The 12,985-nt window shown below is 45.7% G+C and overlaps 2 protein-coding genes across 2 annotated transcripts in view; one reads left to right on the forward strand and one right to left on the reverse strand.

Moving 5' to 3' along the window:
- LOC137425091 (uncharacterized) overlaps window positions 1-12,985 on the forward strand; it is an 891,893-nt gene that overhangs the window by 449,148 nt on the left and 429,760 nt on the right. The window lies entirely within an intron of this gene.
- Window positions 7,555-12,985, reverse strand: part of LOC137411902 (uncharacterized) — an 89,428-nt gene continuing 83,997 nt past the window's right edge. Inside the window, exon 4 of the mRNA XM_068097183.2 lies at window positions 7,555-12,543. Coding sequence (XP_067953284.1) covers window positions 12,017-12,543 — 527 coding nt within the window. The 3' untranslated portion in view covers window positions 7,555-12,016. The remainder of the gene's footprint in view (window positions 12,544-12,985) is intronic.

Below are 12,985 nucleotides of genomic sequence, written 5' to 3' on the forward strand. Positions count from 1 at the left end.
CACGAACTACACAATATCACCACCGCACATCAAATTGCCAATGAGAAAAATACCACGTACAAATACTCACGTTTTTTTTTTTTTTTTTTGTCGGTTGTTTGGAGGGATCCGAAGCTATTCACTTATTCGGCAGTGAAGCACCACCCAAGACAGCGTCCCACGGCGAGAAGGCTCCTCCAAGACAGCGCCCGCTGGCGAGAAGGCTCCTCCAAGACGGCGTCCGCTGGTGAGAAGGCTCCTCCAAGACGGCGTCCGCTGGTGAGCAGATGCAAAGAAGATGCAGATGCAGAATTCCCGTCTCAATTCGAATGTCTCTTACTTGAATGATCCTAGGACGAGCAACCCATTTGTCGCGATCCCGGCTGTGAAATGGTTCCCAGCACGGAATACGGACGTTAATGTCCGGGCTTCAAGTAGTCCACGGAGTGGACAGAGAGAACTCAATAAACACAATTGTGTTTTAATCGGCCTTCTAGGGGTAAGGCACGATGCTTTATTGGCTCGATCACAAAAACCATAAATGGTAACAGAATGGAATACACTGCACAAAGCCTGCAGGAACTGTCGGCCCCAGAAGCTCCAAACAGGACGCAGGCAAGATCACTCGCGGTTCCAATCGACGATCTCCGGGCCTCGGAGGGTAACAGAGTGGAATACACCGCACAAGGCCTGCAGGAACGGTCGGCCAGCAGCTCCAACACGACGCAGGCAATATCTGACTCACGGTTCCAATCCACGAGATCCGGGAATCACTCGTTCTCTTCCGGAGTTACTCACTCGTAAAATACAGAACGGTAAACGATCAGCCCAACGCGGCTGTCGTGAAGATTAAGGGAAATCCCTTTATCTATTTCCCACTCGGAGCCTTCGAGACGCGTCCGTTGCATAAGATGGCGACCGCGCTCTCTCGACTCTCCACCAATCACGTGCCGAATCGCCTCCCGATCGCGTGAGGCTCCAAGGAGGCCACGTCACGCGGTGGGCGGGGCACCAAATCTGGGTGAGAACAGGTGGTTTCACCGGTGGTTTCTCACAGTCCTCCCCCCCTAAGTAAAAACCCCGTCGAATAGACGGCGTTTTTAACACCAGTATTTGTAGTAGGTGCAAATCACATGGCAAGATGATGGCGGTAATCGCTAACAGGCAATTAACGCAATTAACAATTATTAACACTTATTAACAACAATAACGCAACAATGCAACAATACAACGCAACGCAATAGCGCAACAATAACGCAATTATTAACGCACAGGCAATTAACCGGCATTAACAGGTTAACAATGAACCAGTTTGGTTTTTTTTTTTTTCACACACAAATTTTAACACCATACACCACATTAATATCTACCCTACAAGAGTTACACTTCACACAAAGCACAATAGAGAGGCAAGGGGGCCAAACTCAAGTTGGGGGAAGCGTTGACAGGAAGGAAACGGGCCGAGACCTAGAGCGGCGGGTACTCCTCCGGTGTCGAGAACAACAGTCATATGCGTAATGACCCCTTTCACCGCACTGGTAACATCGATCGTTCGGGTCGAAAGGCCTGCGGACCAAAGGGCGTCTGAAACGAGGCCGCCGCGACATGCCATTCGACATCTCGACGCACACACGCGATCCGCAAATTAACCTTCCATCAAGGGCTCTGACCGAATCTTCAGCATCTCGTGGCTCTTCAAACTCAACAACTGCAAATCCAGGTGGGTTTCGAGCAACCCATACGTTGCGGAGTGGTCCGTAATGTTCGAAGACCCTCCCTAGCTCGGCTTTCGCTGCTCCATTGCCCAGGTTTCCCACATATACCTTAGCATTAGCATTCCTGCTGAATCGCGACATGGCGGGAGCGGTCCCTGAGGAGCACGGCACCTGAGGGTGGCTTGACGGGAGGCTCGGGTGGACTTCAGCTGACGCAACGTCACCGTCGGGAACTGGAGTCGAGGCGCTAGGCTCCTCGGGCCAGAGTGAAGATATGTCTGACTCCGCCACTCTCTCCGCCTGTTTACTCTGGGATCTAGTGACCCCCCCACAGGTCAGAGTCAATGACTCCTCCCTGGCCATGGCATCATTGCCAATCAGCAAGGAGACCCCGGGTATCGGGTAGTAGGGTACCACCACACAGGTCACTGGACCCTTAAAAATGTCACTCCGGACCTCGAGGAGGGCAAGGGGATACCGGCCAAGAACCCGGTCAATGCCCCGAAGGAGGGTATACTCGCCGGTATAACGCATCTGAGAGGCCGGAACTACCCCCGCCCGGAGAACACACCGTGTCGCCCCAGTATCCCGAAGGTATTGGGCCTCAAACTTCAGCATCGAATCAGGGCCACCCACTAAGGCTGTCCCTGAATAATCCTGGTACAGTGGATGAATGGAATTAGCCTCGGTGGCAGTGACCTCGGTCACCGATGCCACCGTCGTGTGCGAGGGCCCGGCGGATGAGCTCCACTGATCTCCCTCCGACTTAACAGGAGGGTTGCCTCGGTAGGCCGGACTAGCGGGATTAGAGAAGCAGCGGTTTTCACCGTGCCCCACGCGTTTGCAGAAATCGCACCAGGGCCCTGCCCTGGTCTGCGGCTCGCGACCGCCACCAGTGGAGGGCATCGGAGAACCCCTCCCCTCGATCCAGCCGCCGGGCAGACGGGGGGCGGTCTTGATCGCAGACTCCTCCGTCTTACGACGCGACTGCGTGACTTGCAGCATTTTGCACGCCAAAACATGTTTATCAATAAGGTTGACGCAGTCTGCCAAGGAAACAGTGTCTTTGTCGACAAGAAACAATGCTAAGTCAGGCGGAAGCTGTTGATCGATACGGTAACGCACCAGGAGTTCCGCAACCGCTTGAGGTAACTCAACCTTGCTCCCCTTGAACCATCTCTGCAGCTGTTCCAACAAGGCCCGCGAATGTTCCTCATAGGTTTGACTGGACTCATGAGTCCAGCTGAAAAAATTTCTCCTATAAATACATGCGGACACCGCATAGGCGTTCAAAATCTCGGCCTTCAATGCCCTGTATTTGTTTGCGTCCTCAGTTGCCATCCTCGCATATACCTCCCTCGCCTTCTCAGATAGATGGCTCACAAGATGGCCGACCCACAAGCTCTCATCAATGCCACCGGCAGCCAACAACTTCTCCGCCATCTCCAGATACGCTTCTGGCTTCGTGTCTCCCGTCCAGTCCGGCAAACGAACATGAACAGTTTCCGGGACTCTTGCAGCAGACCCCTCTGCCCGCGGTCGTTCAGTCAACATTCGCAACTCATGCTCTCTGACGTGTTCAGCTTCTGCTGCTGCCTCTGCTGCTGCCGCACGCTCTCTCTCTCTCTCACGCTCTCTCTCTGCTGCCGCATGCTCTCTCTCTGCTGCCGCAGCACGCTCTGCCTCTGCTGCTGCCGCACGCTCTCTCTCTCTCTCACGCTCTCTCTCTGCTGCCGCACGCTCTGCCTCTGCCCTGTCATTCTCCCTGTTATACATGTCAAGTTGTTGAACCGGAGTCAGCCCGGTCCAGAAGGGCGAACGCATGCATTTAGTCATGATGGAATCGCTTCCTAACATATCGGGTTTAGTGACTGGGTCAAGGCTGATTGCGTCGCTCGCATCGCCACCCACGCGACTGTCAACATGATCAGGTTGAACTCTCACTTCTCTGGTCGACATAGCTTGGCTACGAGTTATCATAAGACAAGGCACAAAACACAACGCTCAAACACAACGCTCTGTTGGGGAAATACGACACGAACTACACAATATCACCACCGCACATCAAATTGCCAATGAGAAAAATACCACGTACAAATACTCACGTTTTTTTTTTTTTTTTTTGTCGGTTGTTTGGAGGGATCCGAAGCTATTCACTTATTCGGCAGTGAAGCACCACCCAAGACAGCGTCCCACGGCGAGAAGGCTCCTCCAAGACAGCGCCCGCTGGCGAGAAGGCTCCTCCAAGACGGCGTCCGCTGGTGAGAAGGCTCCTCCAAGACGGCGTCCGCTGGTGAGCAGATGCAAAGAAGATGCAGATGCAGAATTCCCGTCTCAATTCGAATGTCTCTTACTTGAATGATCCTAGGACGAGCAACCCATTTGTCGCGATCCCGGCTGTGAAATGGTTCCCAGCACGGAATACGGACGTTAATGTCCGGGCTTCAAGTAGTCCACGGAGTGGACAGAGAGAACTCAATAAACACAATTGTGTTTTAATCGGCCTTCTAGGGGTAAGGCACGATGCTTTATTGGCTCGATCACAAAAACCATAAATGGTAACAGAATGGAATACACTGCACAAAGCCTGCAGGAACTGTCGGCCCCAGAAGCTCCAAACAGGACGCAGGCAAGATCACTCGCGGTTCCAATCGACGATCTCCGGGCCTCGGAGGGTAACAGAGTGGAATACACCGCACAAGGCCTGCAGGAACGGTCGGCCAGCAGCTCCAACACGACGCAGGCAATATCTGACTCACGGTTCCAATCCACGAGATCCGGGAATCACTCGTTCTCTTCCGGAGTTACTCACTCGTAAAATACAGAACGGTAAACGATCAGCCCAACGCGGCTGTCGTGAAGATTAAGGGAAATCCCTTTATCTATTTCCCACTCGGAGCCTTCGAGACGCGTCCGTTGCATAAGATGGCGACCGCGCTCTCTCGACTCTCCACCAATCACGTGCCGAATCGCCTCCCGATCGCGTGAGGCTCCAAGGAGGCCACGTCACGCGGTGGGCGGGGCACCAAATCTGGGTGAGAACAGGTGGTTTCACCGGTGGTTTCTCACAATATATATATATATATATATATATATATATATATATATATATATATATATAATAAACAGGGAGTAAATTCCTGCATGGGGCTTGTGTGAAAAAATTCTGACAACCCGGGACGCAAACCCATGGACCTCATCACTAACACAGTGACAGCCCACTGAGCTATTAAGACTCTGGGATATCTTCAGAGATTTCTCACACTAACACTGCAAGCTTTATAATGGCCGATGTCTTACGTCTTACGTGCCTGTGGTGGTGAGGTGTTTTAAATTACTTGGTGGTGAGGTGTTTAAAATTACTTGGTGGTGAGGTGTTTAAATTACTTGGTGGTGAGGTGTTTAAAATTACTTGGTGGTGAGGTGTTTAAAATTACTTGGTGGTGAGGTGTAATCGTCCCAAACTTCCAGTCTGCACCCACCCATCCCCTATGTATGTGCTGAGGGGTTCTTTCTTGAAAAAAAAAACATTCAACCTAAATCTTCAACCTAAATTGCCCATAAAAATGTAATATCACAAACACAACAAATACATTTGTGAAAAATAATTGTTTGTATTATGATTGGTGTAAATCATGACAACACAACAACTCAGGTACAGTCATTATCCTCAGCGAAAATAAGCCGTTCCTCAGTAACGACGCGTGGTGAGGCGAGCGCAGCGAGCAAAGCCAAGCTAGTGTATATACGTATATGTACAGTCACGTGAAAAATTAAGTACACCTCATGTAAAGTTTTGACTTTTTCAACATATTTCAACATACAGCTATTTGATCTTCATTTCAACAATATTGACAGATAAAGATGATATAATATAACAAATATCATGAAACATTTACATTTTGTAGTCCATTGTATAATTTAAATAAACATAAATGCAAATTTCACATGTGGAAAAAATAAGTACACCCTTGAAATGTTTAAAAAATCTTTTTAACATATGTGGACATATCAATATTTGATCTTCATCTAAACAGTATCTATAGATAAAGGTGATCTAATTGAACAAAAAACAATGAAAAATTGACTTTGCAATAATTGATTCAACAAAAAATTGTTGCACAGCTCGTTTCAAATCCCCCCCCCCCCCCCCCCCCCCACAACATCTCGATGGGATTTAGATCCGGGCTTTGACTTGGCCATTCCAGAACCCTCCATTTCTTTCTTTTCAGCCATTCCTTGGTGGATTTACTGGTATGTTTCGGGTCATTGTCATGTTGCAAGGTGCACCTTCGGTTGAGCTTCAACTTTCCGACAGATGGCCTCACATTACCCTCAAGCACCCTCTGGTACAATGAAGAATTCATAGTGGATTCTATGATGGTGAGCTGCCAAGGCCCTGATGCAGCAAAGCTGCCCCAAACCATAATATTTCCACCACCATGCTTTACAGTTGGTATCAGGTTCTTGTGGTCAAATGCTGTCTTTGGTTTTCACCAAACATGTCTTCTGGTTCTGTGGCCAAATAGCTCTACCTTTGACTCATCTGTCCAGAGGACATTGTTCCAGAAGTGATGGCCTTTGCCTAGGTGTTCATTGGCAATCTTTAGTCTTGCCCTGATGTTCTTTCTGGACAGCAAAGGTTTCCTCCTGGCACACCTCCCATGTCGATCAAATTTGTGCAGCCTCTTTCTAATGGTAGACTAGTGCACTTTGACATCAACAGTGGCAAGAGCTACCTGTAGGTCCCGTGATGACATTCTCGGGTTCTTAGAGACTTCTTTCAGCATCTTGCGGTCTGCCCTCGGGCTGAACTTGCTGGGGCGGCCTGGCCTGAACAAGTTGGCAGTTGTTTGGAATCTTCTCCACTTGTAGATGATCTTCCGGACAGTCGAATGATTGATTTCAAATTGTTTGGAGATATTTTTAAATCCCTTCCCAGACTCGTAGGCATCTATAACCTTCTTTCTGAAGGCCTCAGAGAGCTCTTTTGATCTAGTCATGGTGACGCCACACACTTCAACAACAAAGAGCAAATCAAACTAAATGTCTCAGGTTTAAATAAGACAGGTTCCTCCAAGATCCTCTCTGACGATGTTCTAATTATTTGCACCTGAGCTGGTGCACCTGATTCTAATTTTAGGTATTTGAAGTAGTGATAAATGTGGGGGTGTACTTACTTTTTGCACATGCGAAATTTGCATTTATGTTTATTTAAATTATACAATGGACTACAAAATGTAAATGTTTCATGATATTTGTTATATTATATCACCTTTATCTATCAATATTGTTGAAATGAAGATCAAATAGCTGTATGTTGAAATATGTTGAAAAAGTCAAAACTTTACATGGGGTGTACTTACTTTTTCACGTGACTGTAGAGATATATATATATATGTGTGAGATTGAGGTGTACATTGATATTGTCAAGATTGTGCAGGCTTGATAATAGGCCTATTAAATGGCCTCATGCTACATTGAAGTTCGTTGTGAAATTCTATTAATGATTCACTTCAAATGTTAAACCTATTGAACCTCTCAAAGGCATTACGCCATCTTGGAAATTCCCAAAATGCTTCGCATTGACTGTGACGTCACGTCCCACAGTTGCATTTATTTATTTATTTATTTATTGCCAAACGTTTCCACTAACTCCACAACTTTCAGTGATCCTTCATTTTTTTATGATTATCTGGAACTATGAGTGTAGGTCGAACCTTGGACCACACTCAGTTTGTTTGCAGTAAAGACACCAGACCTGATTGGACATGGGCAGACCACAGTATCTGAGCCACGTGACCACAAGGTTGAATAAAGCATCGGAATTGAATAAAGCAATCACATACACACTTGGATGAAAGGTCCCATGTGTATTTATTCCTTTTGCACAAACATTTCATTCATGAGTGACATATAGAAAACGTGTTTCAAAAACGCAAACATTTCTCCGACATTATCAGAATGAAAATACGAAGTTTCATGGAGAACAGTGGAATGGCTTTGAGAACGGACATCGGGTAAGACTTGAACCTGCTAAAACCTGCTCCAGTTTAAACACACATGCACGCACACACATACACCACCCATACACCCACACACACCCTCTTCTCCCTCTCTCTGTATAATATATAAATTAAATAAGTTAAAATTAAATTTAAATAAGTTTCAGTACAAAATTACAATAGCAAACTTTTACAGAAAGGCCTGTTGGCGCTTAGTGAAGGAAGCATCGTGTTTTCTGCTCAAGCAGCCAGTGTTTAAAGGAGTAACGCATGATTTGGACGTCAAAAGTCCACATGAAGAATGAGAAAAAAAGGAGATGTGACTCGTCAGGCAATCCAGCATTTCAATGAGATTTCGAAACAATTTTTTTTTTTAATGAACAGAAGTTTGGTAATTGTCCACACGTTGAGGACAAAACTCTCAAGATGGTCTTTCTGTGCAACAACCTCTGAGACGATGCGTGGATTCTACACAAAGTTGTCACTTTAAATATGGAGAACAGGTGACGTAAGGCTGTGACCCTGACCTCAGAGTTAAGAAGAGCAGTCCTTCACACGGATTTTTTCGTCAAATCACAGCAAAAATATATATATATTTAAAATTTTCCTTTTTAATCGAAAAATCGAGGCTCATGGGGGAGCTATTTGATCTAAAATTTTCCCAAAGACTGTCTCTCAAAACTAGTCTCCTCGACACCAGAACGAAAGAAAAAGAACACGCGTGAAGAGTTTAAAAAAGGTGGATCCTTTAAAAGAGCAAGACCATTGTTTGCACCGAAATAGTGTGACCTTTTCACTGGACCACGGAAGGTATTCGGATTGGAGTTGGTGAGAAACCTTGCGGAGGACCTACGGAAGATGACCATGGCTACAGAAGACGTTGGTATTAACAGAAGGCGGTAGGAATGTGCAAGGTAGACAAGTTCACAAAAATTGACGAATCCTTTACAAAATGTATCCATGAATCATATACTACACTCAGGCATCACATATAATTCATATAGCAATATGAATGATATATGAAGTGTACATGTGGATTTATATGTTCGCTCCTCGAGGAAATCTGATGACCTACAGGACAGAAGGAAAGTGCAATATTGTGGAGCGTTAAGTACTTTATATCACTTAGCATATGATGTATGTACATATACAACCACTAATCCATGAGCTGTAGGAAGCACAAGGCGATTTTGGCACGGTTATATCCCTGAAATGATAGCAAGGCCATCAGGTATGGGTGGTGCTGGATCATGGTGGTCAACCAATCCTTCTGAGGATCTTCACAGACCCAGGAAGAAACAAACAACTGAACTGGCCTGTTTACTTATAACCTGAAAACAAGACTTTTTCTTTAAAAAAAAAGAAAAGCTTAACAAGGTAATTGTGGACTCTATTTTCCCCACCTGTTACTGCGGACAATTGAAGAGTTAATTTACGATTGTTTTCTAAGGAAGTCACCAACGGCTGAGCTGTTGAACTACAGATTTGGCAATCAACTGTTGGTGTTAGTGATGGGAAGGACCACGAAACCAGTCTTGCATTTTATTAACTCCTCTTAAGAGCCATCTATGTATTGCAAACGCAAATGTGACGGGAAAATCTTCAACTTTCCTCCCCTTCCAGGCTCTATTCAAGACTCCTTCCCTCTCCTTACTCCTGTCTCCTCCCAAACTTTTCTCATCACCCATTCCACATTCCCCTACCCTTCTTTCTCTTGGATAATCCTCCATTCTCTACTTTTTCTCAACATAAAGTTTCTCTAATAATAGATGGCTCCTTATGGAATTTGGCGATAACTTCAAACGCTATCCCGATGGGTATTCACAAAAGTGGCAATTTTGAGGAATTTTAGAAATCCTTCCTTGGCCTGGCACGGTGATGTTCTCCTGAAACTTCATTGTTTGTTGTCTTTTGTCAGGAAACTGATAAATGGGAGTTTGAAGGATTTTTCTTTTCTGCTAAAGGAGTTTAAGGTATGTGATTTAAACGGCCAGAACTCTGCTGATTATTCTTATTTCGGGACATTTTTAATATGATGAATAATTTGGTCTTTCAAATGTCAATGTTGAATTTAAGTCAAAGTTCTCAAAGGCAAAAATTCTGTGAGCGCTAGTCTAAAGTTCTCTTTTACGTTCACTTGTGACCTGCGGTCAAACGTATAAAATGAGCTGAAGGAGTGATCTTTGGTGCATTATTAATAATCTTCGCGGAAAATGACGACGTTGGTTGATCATCGTTTCCTTTTTGTGAGAACATAATTTAAAAAGATATTTAGTTTTGGCTTTTCGCTCTTTGGCCCAATTGTCTCTTGGTTGCCAAGGTTTTGGTATAAATTGGTCAATGAGGGCATGGAGATCGTGATGAAGGCTGATCGTTTTATGCAATATACGGATGGATGTAGGATGAGTGAGGATGCCTGTATCAGGGAAATGGACACAGCAGGAAAAAAAAAAAAAGTTCAAGCATTTGAAACATTTTCAAAGTAGGGAGTAGGGACCTTTACAAAGTCTCTATAACTCAGCACGACAGAAAGCAACAATTATCATCAATTTCTAATCAATCACTGAAAACACAGAGCCAGCCAAAACTTTTGCCCTCTCAAGGGTTGGTTGAACCTCTCTTTACTGATGTGCAAGGGCTGGCTATGGTTTAGAGGTACACACAATCACCTCTAACCTGACTAGCCTTGGTTCGAATCTCGGCCAACCTATAAACAGCCATCCCGGTGTTTCACTGGCAGTGTGATTCATCAATGTGTGTGCCATCCCTCGGATAGATATCAAACTGTGCATCCCATCTGCCGACATTAGTTGGTGGGTTGCATGACCCAGGTGGACCCGGCTGCCTACAGAATGCCTTCGGGCCATGCATCCTAGGGTTAAACTGTCCTTCAGAAATAGCAGGTGAGCAGACCATCGCCAAATTCCAAATTTCTGCCCTAACTTACAGAGGGAACTGCATCAGTCGCACAGCCACAGCCTCAGCCAATGATGTTACCCCAAAACCTTGTGCAACATATGGAAGAAGAAGAAGAAGAAGAGGACTGATGTGCAGCTAACTTTGAGTATGTCTAAGCAGAGCATCACTCACGGCATAAAGTGCAAGAGTACTATGTCCAGCAAGCTTTGTGGATGAGTTTCCGGAAGTGTACCCAAAAGTGGCCCTATATTGGTCATATTGAGAAGCGTGCCTGAACCAGACCGGCGAAAGCCATTGAGAAGGTCACTGTCTCTGACATCACCCAATTGCAGGCTGGCTTGTGATGTCCTTGTCCAATTTGTACCCGACTTTAGATATCCAATTGCAGCTTATCACTCATTGTCCACCTGACTCCATCTTTGATGAAGTTGTCTGTTCTACTTTTCTAGAGATCAATAATTTCACTGAAACCAATAAAACCAGGAGCACGAGATGATCGAGTGATAAGAATAAAAATAAGAAGACTAGGAGGAGAAAGAAGAAGCATCCATTTTCATATTTGCAGCAGGCTTTGGAATCCTTTTGGAAACTTGAAGGGGATGTCCATGGCTCACGGACAGGTCACAAATCGCTATAAAGGAATTTGTCTCCCTGGGATTGGAATGCAAATGTCACAAATGCGAAGCGTATTTGAGCTCGTAAACTTTCGAGTTCGAAACATGATTTGTGATGTGCTGTTATTGAATTGGGTTTGCAAACCTTACACATGATCAGAAACCGAGCTAGCCGACGATGAAATGGATTTGGGGGTAGCAGCAGCCAGGCATCTTTCAGCACAAAGAATTACATCTGTTAATCCACAATGCGTCCTTGTCAACTTCCATGCCCTTAAGCTAGGATTCAACTTTCATACAGCTACATATAATACAAAACACAGCTATCTCTCAGAAACAGTGGGTTCTGGGAGCCAAACTCATGGCTGAGAATCGGGTTCAAGAGATCCTCTTAATCCAGGCAGAAAGCAAGTTCTGCAGTTCATTTAACGTTTTGGCCTTCATTTTTATGCCTTATATCAACCACTCGCTTAAACATGGCCATTCGACTAAAGGACTTGAAAGAGGGACCCACATTATTGCTCTTCTGAATTAAACTTGTCATAAACCAAAGGCCATGATATAAATGACTCGTTCGTTGTTTTGCTTCTGAAATCACATACCATGGCACTTTTCTCACAGGCAAGTTCAAACCCTGCATCCGAGAAAATTATAATCCAAAAACATCTGGAGATGTTGGCGAAGGTAGAAGAACCAAGAGGCCATGGCTTTTTTCTCTTGACAAGATAAAAAAAACTTTGTAGAAATCAAAATGGCCGACGGCGCACAATTTAACAATCTCCCTTCAGATAACGCAGTGACATCCACTGGCGGAAACGCGTTCAGCTGTTCGCCAGGTATGTTGCGCGTCCATGAAGGAGACACCAGTAAGGTTGGTTGGGCGGCAGCATGGCCTGCTTGCCTCTAGGCCTGCGATTTCAGCCGCATGTCCAGGACGTGCTAAGCTTTCCATCGCTTTGTGATAGGTTCTTCTGGCTGCAGCACAGTCCCCGGCACAGAAGTGGAAACGAATAACCTCATCGGAATCGTATCCAAGGCCAAGTTCTCGTGCCATCACCAGAGCCAATCTCAGACGGCAGTCATGCTCCCTGGGTTTTTTCTTTGGCCTTTTCTGTTTCCGATTGCCTCTGTCTTTGCGCCGCCTTCCACGCCTGCCACTGCGCTCTTTCTGTTTTTTGCGTTGCTGATGCTGAACACCACCACAGCTTTTACGCCTCTTGCCAGTTTTGGGACTGGCAAGACTGGGGGACAGCTGGACAGCCGTGCCGGTGGATCGAAGATCCAGAGGCAAGCTTGCCCATTTCATCGAATCTGCAGGAAAAAAGCATCATCTGATATTACTACATGAACCTATCACGCAGCAAAATATCTCAATGTTCTCAACCAAAGGAAATGTGATGGGAGGTATAGGTGGTATGACAGGCATATAAATGGATGTCTTCAAATTATAGATTATCATCATCTTCATCATGTACCATGTCATATGCAGAGCGTTGGTGCTGTCGACGCAGTTACAAGGCCACAATCCTGGTCAAGTCCCCATTTTGACCCAGTAAGTCAGAGTAGGAGTTTGGAATTGGGCCAAGGTGCTGGCGATATCTCGCCTACTCTTTGCGAAGGACACCGTGGGATCTTTAACATCCACCAACTAATGTCGACAGATGGGACACCCAGTTGAACGTCCATCTAAGGGACGGCACACACATTGATGAACCACCCTGCCTGTGAAACACCGGGATGACAGTTCATAGCT

The sequence above is a fragment of the Myxine glutinosa genome, chromosome 1, assembly GCF_964187855.1.
Source record: "Myxine glutinosa chromosome 1, kmMyxGlut1.1, whole genome shotgun sequence".
Lineage (NCBI taxonomy): Eukaryota > Metazoa > Chordata > Myxini > Myxiniformes > Myxinidae > Myxine > Myxine glutinosa.